This window comes from Myxocyprinus asiaticus, chromosome 2, assembly GCF_019703515.2.
Source record: "Myxocyprinus asiaticus isolate MX2 ecotype Aquarium Trade chromosome 2, UBuf_Myxa_2, whole genome shotgun sequence".
NCBI classification, from domain to species: Eukaryota; Metazoa; Chordata; class Actinopteri; order Cypriniformes; family Catostomidae; genus Myxocyprinus; species Myxocyprinus asiaticus.
This window is the reverse complement of record NC_059345.1, coordinates 30,304,016-30,321,387: the sequence shown is the minus strand read 5'-3', so window position 1 is coordinate 30,321,387 and position 17,372 is coordinate 30,304,016. Positions and strand designations below refer to the sequence as shown.

The window sequence follows — 17,372 nt, the reverse complement described above, 5'->3', positions numbered from 1 at the left end:
ATACTTTATAACTACAAATGTTCACTTCCGTACATCTCTGTGATGTGAGCTCATGAGAGGGATGACATAAGCTCGTTGGTAAGGTCACGCGTCACGTGGAGGAGGAGTCAGGAAGCATGTCATTGTTTACATTGTTTATTATTATTATTATTATTATTTGGAAATAAAATTTTATTTTATTTATATTGTTTTGAAATTGTTTTGGACGATTATGGTTTGTGAACGGCACAAGTTTCTATTGTAAACAATAACGCGCTTCCTGCCTCCTCCACCTGATGCATGACCTTACCAGCGAGCTTACATCATCCTTCTCATGAGCGCACATCACAGAGATGTACAGAAGCGAACATTTGTAGTTAAAAAAAATATATAAATATTGTTTTGTTTCTAAAAATAATCAATTGTTTGGGTTCAGAAGAACTTTATTTGTTGACTGGAGTCGTGTGGATTATTTTGATGCACCCTAAATATGCATTTTGGACCTTCACTTGCATTGTTTAAAGGAGGCCTGAAATTAAATCCTAAAAATCTTAAATTCTGTTTTGATGAAGAAAGAAACTCTTGGATGGCCTGTGGGTGAGTAAATTATCAGCAAATTTTCATTTCTGGGTGAACTATTCCTTTAATAGAAAAAAGAAACAATATTACTATTGCTATTTTTCTTTAATATTATTACATTTAATGTTACAGTAACAAAACGAACAGTATATTCCATATAAAATATTACAAACACTATTGGTTAAAAGAAAAAAAGGGACATAACATTAACAGAACACTAAAAATCAACAAATTGATCTTAATGGTCTTAGTGTTGGTCAGAAAAGACATGCAGCATCCCACTTTCATTGCCTCCAAGCAAAGCATTCCTGCTTGGGTGGAATGCCGTGATGGAGCACATGGTGGTCAGGTGCTCCTCGTTTTGAAAAGAGTGAAGGAGATGACAGCTCTCATGATACACCTGAATTTGGCGAGGCCAGGCCATGCTGCCTATCACAAAACAGTCTTCCTGCTTGGGGTCCCACACTGCACTAAGCTTGGACAACCACCGGCCTGTCTTCATATCGTGCCTGCATAAAAAGACATGCTAGACATCACTGAGACGTTTGGTCTCAATTACAAGAGGACTGATTTAACTGAACACACTTCAAACAATCATGTCTTGATTTAAAAACTGGCTGTGCTAATGATGACATTTATAAAGACTATCAAGCCAAAGAAGCATGAGTTAAACATCCCTTAAAGAACACACATAATAACCAAACTTACCTAACTGAGCCTAGCAGAGGAGCTCTGTCAACCATTTGAGAAGTGTTGAATACCCTAAAAAGAAATAACAAAAAGCCAAATAAAATGTATGCAACAGGTTTCTTGGGAGGCACTTTCATACTTAAGTGTCTGTTATGTTTTATAACTCTTTAGGTCCTATTTCAGTAGTGGACAATACAGAGCGTACATTTTGGAAAATGTGCAAATGTAAAACTCCTACATGTAGCCTTTGAGTAAAGTGTCCAATTGTTTTGTTGAGGTTAGCTAAGAGAAATGTTTGCATCTAAATGTGCATCTAAGTCTTTGTGTGTGTGTGTGTGGATTTTCTCCCCTTGTTCTCCCCAATTTAGAATGCCCAATTCCCAATGCACTCTAGGTCCTCGTGGTGGTGTAGTGACTCACCTCAACCCGGAGGATGAATCTCAGTTGCCTCTGCATCTGAGACTGTCAAACCACGCATCTTATCGCGTGGCTTGTTAAGCACGTTACCACGGAGACCTAGCGCATGTGGATACTTCACGCTTTTCTCCGCGGCATCCACGCACAACTCACCACATGCCCCACTGAGTGAGAACCACATTATAGCAACCATGAGAAGGTTAACCCAACGTGACTCTACCCACCCTAGCAACCGGGCCAACTGATTGCTTAGGAAGCCTGACTGGAGTCACTCTGTATGCCCTGGTATCGAACTTGCGACTCCAGGTGTGGCAGTCAGCGTCTTTACTTGCCGAGCTACCCAGGCATCTAGATCTTAAATTATGCAGGCATTTGCCTCAGTGAGATCAGTATGCCAGATCAAGTTATGCCAGTTGAGAGCTAGACATATGCAACAGTAACAATTGCTGTCCATTCTATAGATATCTGTACTATTTTGGCTCATGATGAGATTCAGTCAGATTGACCATGTTTATGGTAATGTCATGATGCACTGGCACCCCCTACTGGAGCATTTGCCGAAGAGAATGTAGGAATTTGACTATTAGAGGTAGATCTATTAGGCACTAAAATAAGCACTTTTAACAGAGGCACTTTTGACTTCAGCACCTGATTTTGTTGTCCAAGCAGGTTGTAAGAACTCTGTTGCCTGTGACAGGAGAGAAAAAAGCACTGGAGATACTGCGGGAGTGACCGTTGAGTTGACAGACTGCCTGGTTGTTCCTTCTTTTCAGACTACGCAAGTCATATATGTGCACTGAACTAAAAGAGGAGAAATATGTTCCATCACCAGCTGTAATCAAAGATAAATGCACATTTCTGAGGTTGACTGAAAGTCCCCATTATTGTCTACTTTTGTTGAATGGAAAAGAGCAACCTGAACATTTGCTAAAAAATCCCTTTTGTGTTTCATGGAAAATGAAAAATCATTTGGGGTTTGGACCTCACAAGAGAAATTTTGTTTGGTAAATGCAGCTGAAAAAGTGGGCAGGTGCTCTATAAACATCCCAAAAAATGCAGAGAAATGTACCTAAAAAACCAAACACAATAGGCAGGCTTTCCTAAAATATGAAGCGTACCTGCTCTCTGCAACAACAAAATATTGCTGTTTCACAGGATGGACATGAACACTGCGCAAGGCCTTTGGATCTATGGTGTACAGTGACTCATATGAGGCCCTGTAAACACATATCATGCATTACTATTTGTATGTTGTCAGTAAAAAAAAAAATAATAATTTTAAGCTTAAATAAGCCATATATATGTTTAAATGTTGTGGTAAAAGCCCATTTCTCACCCTGGAGTTCTACGGTCAACAATAGCAACATCTCCATCCCAGTCACTGAGTAGTAAAGTGGAACAGTCACTTGACAAAAAGTCAAAACTTTTCAGGCCAGAGGATGAGCGATACACCTGAGTACAAAATAGAGTTGTAACTTGTAAAACTTGTACATCTGTAAATGGGAGCAAGAAGCAAGATTAAAACTTTTGAATGTGAGTTCACACCAGAAAGAGTATACATAAAATATCTTCCCATGTCACAATAAACAGCCTACATATGACTACTGTAAACACAAAAACCCATCTAAAAGTCATTTTCATATGTATAGAACTTTTCACAATAAACACTGTTTCAAAGCAGCTTTACAGAAAATCATACTGTAGCGTCTGTAATGTCTTAAAGTCCTCATTGAGCAGTTTCATTGAAAAATGTAATTGAAAATCATGATTTAAATGTTTTGTCTTTAGGCCCCCAGTGAGCAAGCCAAAGGCCAATGTGGCAAGGAATGAAAAACTTCATAAGATGTTAGTTTGTGGATAAAAATAGATGTTAGTTTGTGGATCGACAAGCTCCATAAGATATTAGTTTGAGGAGAAAAAAAAAATCCTCGGCAGAAACCAGGGGCCTCATTTATAAAACGTACATACGATCATATTTTTTCCTTAATTTCATTCCAATGGATTTGATCCTACATCAAAAGAGAGGAACAAATCGGGATTTATAAAGGCAGAAACTGATGTGAAAATTTTCTTATGTATACGTCAACTGAAAAGCATGCGTACAAATGTTTTTTTGTGACAAGAACATTCCGATATGAGTCGAAATGTGGTTTTATTTAGATTATTTATGCGTAAATGACTTATTTTGGATATCTGCTGTAACAGAATATTTATTTAGCCCTATCTGCACATTTCCATAATAATTCTGAGACCTATGAGCTAACTACGAGATAGAAGGAGAGATTTTACAGGTAAACATAGCTAAATCAATATAGCCTACAGATGTTTAAAAAGCACTGCAACAATCTCAATGGCAAGAGCGAGCAGAAGAAAACAGCGAGAAAAGAACACATGTAGTTTATAAAGAACACGATTGCCATTTAGACTATGCATATTTTATTATATTTAAAAGAGCATGGAAACCTCTTTTTGGAATTAAGGTTTAGCAAGAATATGGACATTGGTTGAAGAATGGTGTGGATTTACAGTAAACGCGGTCAACGAATGGATTTATTATTGATGATGAACATGAATAACTGATGAGAAGTTGTTGAATATTCCACATTATGTGGGCAGACACTGGTAGCTGCACTCACTTTTTTAGAAAACCTTGCCAACCGCGCAAGAACATTCCATATGAATGAATTAATTAATAAACTATTGAATAACATGCGCTTTTATTGTATTCTGTCTCACCATATTTGGATATTTGTGGGGGTTCTGTAGGTGGAGTCCATGCGCTCATTCTCGTTAGCATTTTTTAAGATTAATTTTTATTTATAAAGTAGGATGCATTTAGGATTATTCTTCGTGCTATGTACATTTTTTTATTTGTTCGTAGGAACATTTAGGAAATTATTGTATAATTACATTTAAGATCATTTTATGAATAAGGCCCAAGGCTCAGTTGGGGGAGCCAGTTACCCTCTGGCTATTCAGCTTTAACAAAATGCGAGTATAACTTAGATGACATTACAGGCAATGGCACTACCCAGCATAATTTGCTAAAAAGGGATTTAGCTCAGTGCATCAGCTAGAAAAAAATAAAACATGTTTCTAATCAACCAATGATTTTAAAATGGCTGAAATTGGACTGCAGTTTTCACCTCATCAAACACAGCCTTCTCCAAGTCCATGCTGCGTGCAGAGCCATCATAGCTGACAGTGATGAGCTTAGAAGATTGAGATGAGAAGGCCATGCAGGTAATTGGTCTGGAGTGGGGTTCAAAGAGAAGGACATCATCATCACCCCATGTAGCACCCTGAGGGAAGCACAGTTAACACCAGAAATTATTATAGGCATAGCTGACGATGTCTTGAAAAGTCATTAGTCTGATCACTTTATCACATTCCAACTCTTACTCACAATCTCTACTTTCTCTCACCCAGTGACAGGAAACTTCCAGACCCTCTTACTTTATTCCATTTTCTCAAAAATGTTTCTAGTAAGTATACACACACCAACACATTCCACCCTCTAAAAACCCTCAATACTATGCCTTGTAATTTTACAGGCATCTCACTGCCCATGAATTTCTGTGACTCTACATACAATGGACCGTTTATACAGACTGATGGCATTTCCACCTTGTTTAGCAGCATAGCCAAAACATAGTAAACTTTAATATACTCTAAACTTCATAATAATTTTGTGTAAATTTAAAACATTATTCTTTCTATTAAATAACACTGGCATTCATTTAAAAAAAAGAACAGTTGCTGAGGGAGTGACAGTAAATTTGCCATAACCCACCGCTATCTTATTTTTTTCCTTTTTTGGAAAGTTGTGTAAACATAACTGTGGATTTTTTCTTTTGCTGTTGAAGCAAATAGGGATGCAAAGAATTTCATCTATACAAGTTTACCAGGCTATAGTTTACTTCTGCATTCCAGACCCAGAAAAGGGTCCATCAGAGCTAAAGTGCAACATCAGCATCTCTTCAGCAATAGATTAGATAAGATATTTCCATATCTGCACTTCTATTTCCCATATATTCTCTACACCTCTACTATCATCATTAACCCCAGAGGATGTTAGACAACTAGTCGATCACACAGGCACATCCCTTTTAATTTGGTTAACTAACATATATGTATATACTCATTACCCATATATACATACATACAATGGCAAATTTACAACCCCCCCTCCTCCAGTTCACTGTTACCATGTTCCACAATCCCAGGTGGCCAAAATTGCTTCCTGCTGCCATGAACAAGCTGGAAGAGGACGGGTGAAAAGCTGCTGAAAAGATCCGCTGTTTCACAACTTTTACCACAGAACAGTCATCTAAAGACATCTTCTGAAGCACTCCTTGGTACCTGAAAACAAATTTGTAAATACATTTACTACATATACTGATTATCATTCTATATGTAAGGAAAAACTCAAACTAATACTACAAGATTAAAACTAATCTAAATGTCATGCAAGGGTAATCCTCTCTTAAAATGGCCACATTCAATAGATCACTCTTATGCAAAGTACGGACATTACTCACAATTTTAAATTTGTTGTTCCTCGCTCTCGATTCAATGGGCTCTATAAAGGATAAAATCATACAGATCAAAGTCACTGGTGTTATATATACTTAGATGTGTATACACTGACTTTTTATTTTTTTTTTACATGCACAAAATTTTTGATTAACATACATATTCCGATTAAGCCTTAATTACCAATAACCAATATGCATGTATGTAAAATAAAAAAAAGGTGGTGGTTACATACAGTAATCACTTAGTCTATACAGGAAATAACAAATCACACGGCAAAAATGGTGGTAAACATTCTAGGTTTGGTGAAAGTTAGTAATCTTAGTATACACTCACTGAGCACTTTATTAGGAACACCTGTACACCTTCTTATTCATGCAATTATCTAATCAGCTAGTCATGTGGCAGCAGTGCAATGCATAAAATCATGCAGATACAGGTCAGGAGCTTGAGTTAATGTTCACATCAACCATCAGAATGGGGAAAAAATTATCTCAGTGATATCGACCATGGCATTATTGTTGGTGCCAGATGGGCTGGTTTGAGTATTTCTGTAACTGCTGATCACCTGGGATTTTCACACACAATAGTCTCTAGAGTTTACTCAGAATGGTGCCAAAAACAAAAAACCATCCCGTGAGCAGCAGTTCTGCTGAGGAAACGAGAGAGGTCAACAGAGAGTGGCCAGTCTAGTTCGAGCTGACAGAAAGGCTGCAGTAACTCAGATAACCACTCTGTACAATTGTAGCAAGCAGAATAGCATCTCAGATTGTATAACACGTTGAACCTTGAGGCGGATGGGCTACAACAGCAGAAGACCATGTCCGGCACTTTATTAGGACCATAGTGTTCCTAATAAAGTGCTCAGTGAGTGTATAAGGTCTTGCATGTGTTGATATTTTAATCAAAACAAGAAATTAGTATAAACACTAAAGAACTGATGAGCCCAGTTGGCTTTCTTGTGTGCTTATTTGATAAAGATATATTTGAGCACAAGGCATTTCAAACTATTCTGCTCTGTAAGTTTAAAGACTTTTAAGTCTTTTACTACTGAAATATTAAATGAAAACTTTTATGCAAATTAATATACAAAATGAATGTACACACTATGCTTTGCACCAACCAAAACATTCAATTTTAGAGCCCTTTAATGCGCAGTGGTCACTAAGAAAAAACACCTCTAATTTGGCGCTTGAGCCCTAGACTGCATGATCAAACCCAACATGAATTTTTGTTTGATGTTTTGTTACCCATTTATGTCAATAAAGGAAATGTTTAAAAGAAATTCTGTGCCTGCCCCTAAAAGGGTTAATTGGGTTATTTCAATTGGGCTAACACATTACACGTTTACATAACACATAAATATTCATAATATGTCCAATTAATATTGGAAAATTCTTCCGTATACACAATCAATATAAATACTGACCTCGTTCCAGAGTTTAAACAAATCTTCAGGTAGCTTGACATGTTCATCCAAGTCGACTGGATCCAGTGGTATTGGTCCTGGGGGTTTGCAAATTCTTTTTTTCTGAAGAAGGACACTTTAGTTAACGTACCGTTACCATAAACATTTTTATTTGATAGTGGACTGTCACTAAAATTGACAGATATGTAAATACTTACAGCGACAGGCTTTTCAGTCATAGTGGAAGTCCTTTTTATAGCAAGAGGTGTCTCACGATCCTTATGCTGTAACCGCAGCGACTTGCGAACAGGAAGCATCTCTGTAACCGTCTTTTCCCTAAAGTAAATAACTGATTTTATTTAGTCAAACAATCATATGGTGGTTTTTCCAGTGTTTTCAACAGCTACTGAATGGCAAAATTCTATTAACAGTTACTTTTTCAGGCCTTTCTGAGTAGGTTTTGGTCTCAGAGCTTCAGAGATCTGCAAACAGGTAGCATTGTAAATTTAATAGGGATATAAAGTCAAGCACAAATCTAATGTGGAAAAATAGACAAAGACACCAAAAAAGACATATTCAAAAAATGACTTGGTACTGTATTCGCCTTCCTCGCCATGTACAAAGTTTTACCTGAGGCAGGTTAACGGAACTGAGGAAGGCCTTGTTCTGTCTGATATTCTCCAGTCGCTCCAGCTCATACTCAGACAAACCCTCACGATAACCCTGTTTAAGATGTCAGAGAAAAAGTGAATTCTTCCATCCAGCTGGAAGGCAGACATTCAGTCTGTACAGTTGATCCAGCAGTGTCTGTACTTACTGGAAGGGATTTCTTATCATGGCCATCAACACGCACATTTTTGGATTTTGCTTTTCCCTCATTGTCTTTTTCCTCAGGGTCACTTCTCTAAACATAATAAATAATAATCACTATACCAATATATATGTTCACAAATACAATTTGGGCTGAAAAGTGCCATAAGAGATGTCCTTATCCATCTTTTGTCTGCTTTTCTGGATTTGTTTTACCTCACAGCAAAATGTCAGACATTTAGGGGATAAAATGTTTGTCTTTTCTTGGCTTTGCTTTTCTTTGATTCGGGTCGACCGACGCACCACTTCGTCCATCTTAATAACCTGAGGTGGTGTCCTCTCCTAAAAATGATACATTACACACAAAAATAAACATTCCCTTTCTCCTGAGAATCTGCTTGTATAAATGTCTCAGAGCACTGTCACAGACAGGGGGCGCTATAACCGCTGTATTGAAGTACTGCAGGAGTTGAACGTTGAAAATACAAGATGTTTCTTTTTGTCAGTACGTCATCCATAACCCATGTAAACAATAGAAATGCCGACTAAAATCTGTTTTATCCGCCTGTTCCAGTGCTTAATATATTTTGTTAACGTTTAATGTTTTTGCTGTCGCTCACTCCTCGCGTCGTTTCCTTCAAAATTGCTGGATGAATAATAAGTGATGGCGGCTAAACAAGTTTCGCTATTTTAGGTTTCACTGTCCAGTCATCAGAAGAGACAAAGACTCGTGCAAATGTGCATGACTAGAGCTACGCCAATATATACAACGGACCTAAAGTTAGAAAAAAGTGTAACAACGTCACCAGCTCAGACTACAATTACTAGTATAGCGGTGGATCAGACGTCAACCCTAAATATAGTAGTCTTACTAAACTGACTGATTATCAGAGCGCGCTGTATTTCTAAGAGGTGTGCAACTGAGAAAAGTATAGTGAGGGTGCCTCAAACTCATCAGTAAAATAAGCACCGTCTTTAAACATGTATCACTCATTTCTGCATCAATGTCAGTGCAAGCAGAGAGATGTAATACACTTTAATCTAACGTCATGGTGTTATGCAAATTCCCCCGTCTGATCCGTTTTGTGACTATTACCGCCACTTCTGTTTCGAAATTGAATGAGTGAATCATGAATATTCATTTTCTGGGAGGGTTTTAATGGTCTCCCGTCACGCTCCATGTTTGGGTGATTATTTCCAAAGTCCCATATTATCATTCACTTTTATGAACCAGTGCACGTACAGTGAATGAACACAACATTCATAAAAAACAAAAACAAATAAAGGAATTTAACTGTTAAGATCAGTCAGCAGCATTTGTGGCATAATGTTAATTACCACAAAAATTTATATAGACTGGCTCCTCCTTAAAAAAAGAAAAAAAGAAAAAAGAAAAAGAAAATTGTGTTAAAGTGAGTCACTTACAATGGAAGTGAATGGGGGGCAATCAGTAAACGTTAAAATACTCACTGTTTCAAAAGTATAACTGCAAGACGTTAACAATATGCGTGTTAACATGATTTTAGTGTGCTAAAATTTAAAAATTAATTTTCTGTGTAAAGTTATATCAAATTTTACAACTTGGCTTCCATGAAGACATAACGCTGTAACCCCTCAAACGACTTCACTGCTCAAATAATACACAAGTTATAAAAGAATTAATGCAAGTGCTTTTATAAAATCACAAGCTTCACATTTCTACCATTAAATCCTCCAAAAATTGGCCCCATTCACTTATATTGTAAGTGTCTCACTGTAACCTTGATTTATTTTTTTTTTTTGTGGTAATCAACTTTATGCCACAAATGCTGTCAATTAAATTTTAAAGGATCAGTTCACCTAAAAATGATAATTCTCTCATGATTTACTCACCTTTAAGCCATCCCAGATGGGAATCACTTTCTTTATTCTGCTGACCACAAACTGAGGAATTTAGAAGAATATTTCAGCTCTGTTGGTCCATACAATGCAAGTGAACGGTGACCACAACTTTGAAGCTCCAAAAATGCACATAAAGGCAGCATAAAAGCAATCCATACGACTCCAGTGGTTAAATCCATATCTTCAGAAGTGATATGATAAGTGTGGTTGAGAAACAATCAATATTTAATTCCTTTTTTACTATAAATTGTCCTCCCTGCCCAGTAGGTGGCAATATGCACAAAGAATGTTAATTACAAAACAAGAAAAAAAGTGAAAGTGGATATATATATATAGTACAAAAAGAACTTAAACATTGATCTGTTTCTCACTTGCACCTATGATATAGCTTCTGATGATATGGATTTAAACACTGGATTCGTATGGAGTACTTTTATGCTGCCTTTATCTGCTTTTTGGACCTTCAAAGTTCTGGCCACCATTCACTTGTGTTGGAAGTGTTCAGTAGAAGAGAGAAAGTCATACACATCTGGGATGGAATGAGGGCAAGTAAATGATGAGAGAATTGTAATTTTTGGGTGAACTATTCCTTTAATTTGTACTGGGAATAACCTGGAATATTCCTTAACCTCTTCAACTGCAGATATGGTACTGTCGAATTTGACTATGTAGTTTATTTTGTTGTCATAACACCACAGTTTATCGAAAGAATCACTATGAAAGATGATCTCTGTAAGATATCAAAGACAAAGTCCACTCAGAAGCCGAGATGTTCGACGAAACAGTGAGGTCACTTGTTGTCTGTGGACGAGCGCATGTGTCAGTGCTCAACTGTAATAGAGCGCCACCTACATTTTAGATCTGTATATTGCAAGTAGGTATAGCTGCAGGACAGAGACTTCCAAATATGGGCGGGGTTACTCCGAAAGAGGGTTGCGCCAACTCCAAAAGGGTTAAGGTTAGGGAAAGGGTTAGTTTAGGGGCTTCCTATATCTTTAATGGCGATTTGGAGCTCACACCCCTTTTTGGAGCAATGCCTGCAGCTATAGCTTTCTCCTTTATTGTGATGGAAGGTGACAAGAGGAAAAAATATTCTTTTTAGTACTTCCTGCCCTCTAGTGGAATGAACTGACACTGTTTGCGGGGAGAGACTGTGGATCTAACTGAACATGAATTAAATGCTTGCAAAGTTAGGAAAACTATATAAAATGAAACGTTTTTCCACACACACACACACACACACACACACACACACACACACACACACACACACACACACACACACACACACACAAACAAAAAAAGCTTATAAGATTTTAAACATGACTATTATTTATGAATTATTGGAATCGTTTCTTGAAATGTGGAGGGTTTTCTGTAAAATGAGACCAATTTTAGGCAATTAGTCCACTGTATGTGTGTAAAGTGAACTTTTAAATTTGGGTTGAAGAGGTTAAATTAATTTCATTCAATTTCCTCCATTTTTACACAAATTGCAGCTTTGAGTAAGCGTTCGTCAAGCTCAACCATCCAAACCTGTTACCAAAGTTAGTGTTAGCAAACTTATGAAGGAAACATTTTTATTTCATTTATGGGAAATAAAAGTTCATCAATGTCTACAAACCATTTGGTCCCAAACTAGCCATCCAAAACTGAGTGACAGCATAGATAGTTTAATAGTTTAGTATATTATATATTAGGCCTTTCAAGTTGCTACAATGCACTTTTCTAGAGATAAATATATTCACAAACACAATTTTGCTAAAAAAATAAAAAAATAAAAAAAAGTCCCATAAAAGAGATGTTTTTACCTGTCTTTTTTGTTCTCTACTGGTGTTTTTTCCCCCAGCGTTACATGTGAGACATTTAGGGGATAAAATCTTGGTTTCTTTTCTTGGGTTTGCTTCTCTTAAATTCACCAGGACGACCGACGCACCGGTCCGTCCCTCCCAGGATCCGGAGGTGGTGTTTTCTCTCAAAAATGATTAATTATACTTAAAATAAATCTGGCCTATAAACGTCTCAGAGCACTGTCACAGACAGGGGGCGCTATAACCGCTGAAGTGAACTGCAGGAGTTCCTCACCGGGCAAAGTTGGACAGATGAACAATTAGCCTATGATTTATTTATATTAACGAAATTAAATAGACAGCATTTATAATAAAATAAAATAAAAGGTAGGGGTTTGAAAGCTACAATACACACCTCTGCTATGATAGCAAGGTATTAAATATAAAAATCACTTTATTAATTTAGTCAATCTAATGAATAGTTTAAAGGGTATTCAGGGTACAATACAAGTTAAGCTCAGTCGACAGCATTTGTGGCATAATGTTGATTATCACAAAAATTAATTTAGACTCATTTCTCCTTTTCTTTAAAAAAGCAAAAATCAAGGTTACAGTGTGGCTCTTACAATGGAAGTGAATGGGGGCCAATTTTTTTTAACATTAAAATACTTACTGTTTCAAAAGTATAGCCACAAAAAGGATATGTGTACAAACATGATTTTAGTGTGATAAAATCACTTGTAAACCTTTTCTGTGTAAAGTTATAGCCAATTTTACAACTTTGTTACCATGACAATGTAATGTCAACAAACAATAAACCCCTAAAACAACTGTAAAATTGACACTTTAAGCAACTTTACAGCTCAAATAATAAACAAGCCTTAACAGAAGAATTAATGCAAGTGCTTTCATAAAATTATAAGCTTCACATTTCTGTGTTTAAACCCTCCAAAAATGAGCCACGGTCACTTTTATTGTCCCCATTAATTTCCATTGTAACCTAGATTTTTGCTTTTTTTTAAAGAAAAGGACAGACGAGTTGAAATTATTTTTTGTGGTAATCAACATTAATGCCACAAATGCTGTAGATTGAGCTTAACATGTATTGAACCCGGAATATTCCTTTAAGAGTTACTCTTACAAGCCACAGTCTACAAGCACAGTTTGATAGTAGGCTACTACTATACTTCCAATTAAAATGAATATTTTTGCATTTTTTTATATATAAAAAAATAATAAAATGAGATCTATAAAAAAATAATTATAGTTAATAGAAGACACAAGACCTCATAAACCTCTGGCTTACACTTACACTGACTTGAACTTCAGTACTGGCAAAAACAAGTAAACCTCTTATAATTATGAGCATGTCATTTATTTATACAAGAAAACACAAGATCACACTTTATAAGAAAATAATTTGCCTACAGTACCTACACAATCCAACAGTATCAGTGCATGCTGGGAAATTTACATACTTTACCACAGCCATCTCATTCATCGCTCATTGAAGATGCCCTGCTTGGTGTCTGCCATGCAGGCTAAAGAGGCTGAAGAGGCTTGAATATGTAAGAGTGCTGAAACTGAGTTCAAGAACATGAATGAGCAAATAAGCAAAATAAGCAAAAAAGTAAAGAAACTGTCTTTGCATATGTGTGCTCTTTATATACGATCATTCTCTGTTTTCAGCCCTCTTGTGCATTTGATGCTCAAATACTTAACTTGGCAAAGCACAGAAACATGGAATTATTTCTACCCATTAGTAAACCAGATCTGCTATTTATTCAGTGTGCTGCTGGAGTAAGCCTTCAGCGAATATCTCAGTCTTTAGTGACTCGGGACCACATTCCACCCCTTGTACCTCATCCATTTTTTTTAGTTTTGCCCACACCTCTTTAGTATTCCTCAATCACTCTCTTATAAATTGTGTAAAAAAACAAAATAAATAAAAAAAGCCAAAACTGCAATAAAAATCGCACTTCCATATATTCTATTTTCATGATTATTTCATATAAGTTTACTATCACAGGATATCTATTTCTTTGTTAACTCCAAGAGAAATGAGTACTATATTCACACAAATAAATACTATTTCACGTCGATTTTTATTGCAACAATGAATTATCAACAATGGTGAATTATCAATATATACAGGGGCGTAGATTGTAGTATGTTTAGATTATGTGTATCTTATGTGTTATGTGTAGCTCAGTATGTGTTTGACAGCCAGATGCATCTCAGGAAATTTCAGTGTAAAGGTAATGAATCCTGTTCTAGATTTGTCCAGATTTGTTGCATTTGTCCAGACAAAGTGCATTGTTGCACTTTGATTTATGAAAAATATATTTTATTCTATTATATTCTAATTGTCTTGAAAATATTTTAAAAATGTTACATTATCTGGGCATTTTTAGGCCCATTTGTGATAGATATAATTCCAGGTCTCTAAAGACTGAATATGTAAGAGTGTTTGGGAAAATTCCCATGTATTTAAGGGTTAAGCATATAGATGCACCTCAATTGTCAACTTACCCCATACATACCTGTTTATTAAACCCCTAAGCACAGTCAAAATACTGCTGCTTTGACTGAAAGAGAGAGTACAGCAGTTACAAGTGATATAAAGCTAATTCTGCATGAAAATACAGCAGAAAAATTACCACAAAGAAAATGTCAATGTTGTTACATGTATTGACTCACAAAGACTTTTAAATTTACCCGTGATCAATGTTTCTATTGATAAAATGTAATAAATAAATACATTAAAATTAACCATGTTATCCCAGCCTGATTTAAGAATATTCCAAAGAGCATCTTGTGTTTTCCAAAGAAGCAAGGAAATCTGACCTTTTGAACAAAGAAGTTAATGGTCAATGTCACAAATTTGCTTAGTGACCAAAATAATGCAGAATAATATTTTTTATTTGCTTTTTGTCATAAAAGTTCTTGTTTATTTCCAGATTGAAATTGATTTTGAATCTGACACTGTGAAGCACTTTTAGAGCACTGATCCAAACTACACTCTCCTATTTCCATTACAGTTGTGTTCAATGAGTATGAATGCAGTAAATAATTTGAGACCAGCAATGAAATATTTTGACCCAACAATTTATTATATAGTTACGCAGAAATACATGACACAGCTCTTGTGTGTTAACCTGAGGCCGTTCAAGCTTCTTGAAATGTTGGGAAGTCATAGTAGAGAACAGATTTAGTCCCACTGATGGACAAAAACAAGCAAGAAAACAATTCAAACAAATCAACAACACTTTTTGGATTATGAGTGGGAGAATTTTGTAAATGTACAATGCGAAATTCTGCTTCTGTTCAATAATACTTTTAAAAGAGTCATCTTTGTCACAGCAGAGGTCTTGTGGTCAATGCAAGTGTGCTGACATATTGAGCTGTGGTGTTCATGGGAGACCTTAAGTCTTGCTCAGGTCTTGTTTCCATTCTGTGTTTTTATAGGCTCAGAGTGTAGGTAGTGGTACTGTCTGTGGCCTGACAACTTCAAAAGAAATTAATGCAGTATAATGAGTTGGCATACGAGCACAGTGACATTCTTCAAGTGACATTCATGTATGAAGTAGGGTCACTCTTTAAAATTAGTTGTATAGCCTCATAAACACAACTTTACTGTACATCTTGAACAGATGCCAATAGATACTAAAGTAAAGAGAGAGCAAAAAAAACAAAAAAAACAAAAAAAAAACACTGCTAAATGTCCCCTGCAACATGATAATAATTTGAGTCCTTTTTATTTCTGTAATGTCAAAATCGTATTTCTGTAATGCACAGTACAAATATTCAAGTTTTGGTTACAAACAAAATGACAACATTGCCAATGATAAAAGATACAAAAATTGACCTTTTGTGACAAAATACCCTCAATAATATCAAATGTATAAATTGTATAAAATATAACATTTTAAACACGTTTGACAACTTGTCCCGACCTGACATTTATGAAAAGTACCCTTGTCCTGAGAACACATTTCAATCTTTTGGTTAAAATCTACCTTCATTATATACAGTAGATGACTCTTGTCTTAATGTATGCCAGTTTGGTTTTATTGTGTTCACATGTTTACCTAAAAGCTATAGCAAAAAAATATGAAAATACTGGTAGTTCCAGTTTTAAATTTAGTTGGCTCAAAACCTAATTTTCCTATTTTTTTTCTTTCTCTTTTAGGCAGGCAATTTATTAGACAAATAGGCCTAATTTCCAAACATTTGTTGAAAGGAAACACTTGTTTACACATTCATCTCTATGCTAGTTCAAATGGTATTTGCTCAGTTATAAGCCTATGTGAGCTTATAGCTGAGTGTGGAATCTTTTTGCAAGTCAGAAGTTTGTAACTCAGGGTTATTTTGTCACAACATAGGTTTCAGCTTGAAGTAAATCAGTCACAAGTGGTTGTCTCAGTGTGCTCTTTCATATAAAACAAAAACTGCTGATAAGGCAGAATAATCACCTGAAAATAACGACAGGAAGCTTTCCTCTTGAATCTGGAAAAAAGTGTTTCTCAGTTCTGGTTTTGGGGACCCACAGCACTGTACATTTTTATTTCTCCCATATAAAAAGCAATATAAACATCTTAGTTATATATAGTTTTGCAAACTATGACCTTTGTTTGCTACTGTATCTACTTTTTTAATTGAAGGTATCATGATTAAATAATTAGAACATGAAAATTAAGTAAAGTTGGTTTACATCTTTGAGATCATGTTGTTAAAAAGCATAAAATATACCCATTAACTGTTTTCAGGAATGAAAGGGTAAAGGTTCATTTGGAAAAGATTTCAAATAATTTCCAGTTGACAAACTTATGGTCAAAACCTTATAAATAAAATATTGCAGTTAAACTGTATATCAAAAATAATATGTCAATTCAGTAATATTACATTTAATAATATCAATCAATACAAAAAAATATCAAACATCTGACAAAGACATTGGCAGGTGAAATTTACAGAAAGAAACTTTTTAATGCTTTTTAAATGGTACCAAAAGCCATTGCATACATAATTTTGACATAATTACATAATTTACGTTAATTTGCAGGAAATTACTAAATATTTCTTATCTGCTTCCTGAAAGACATATGTTCACAAAAATGAACTTTAATGAAAATTAAACTTTTGATAACTGAATATATTTTAATGAAATTATTATTGTTATTTTTATGGGAGTGATTTTTAAAAAAATGTTATGGGAGGATATGGGTGATGATAATGCTGGGAATGTGTGTTCTGTAATCCTGCTCCAGGACTGAAGATGT

General features: G+C 35.6%; 1 protein-coding gene across 1 annotated transcript; it reads right to left on the bottom strand.

The window, feature by feature from the left end:
- Positions 1-723: 723 nt before the first annotated feature.
- LOC127409659 (WD repeat-containing protein 76-like) lies at positions 724-8,748 on the bottom strand. The gene is made up of 14 exons (XM_051644387.1): positions 8,636-8,748; positions 8,427-8,513; positions 8,240-8,332; positions 8,045-8,091; positions 7,828-7,945; positions 7,631-7,732; positions 6,207-6,247; positions 5,874-6,027; positions 4,812-4,967; positions 3,002-3,117; positions 2,784-2,882; positions 2,314-2,466; positions 1,267-1,320; positions 724-1,067 (listed from the first exon to the last, which is right to left on the bottom strand). Exons 1-14 carry the CDS (start codon positions 8,732-8,734, stop codon positions 806-808), a joined length of 1,581 nt encoding a protein of 526 aa, XP_051500347.1. The 5' UTR covers positions 8,735-8,748; the 3' UTR covers positions 724-805.
- Between the last annotated feature and the right edge of the window lie 8,624 nt (positions 8,749-17,372).

Coding starts and splice junctions, on each gene's coding strand:
- LOC127409659 (XM_051644387.1), bottom strand. CDS start 8,734: ATGGACGAAGTGGTGCGTCGGTCGACCCGAATCAAAGAAAAGCAAAGC. Junction 8,514..8,635: donor GTCTGACATTTTGCTGTGAG/GTAAAACAAATC, acceptor TATTATGTTTAG/AGAAGTGACCCTGAGGAAAA. Junction 6,028..6,206: donor GGAACAACAAATTTAAAATT/GTGAGTAATGTC, acceptor ATTTGTTTTCAG/GTACCAAGGAGTGCTTCAGA.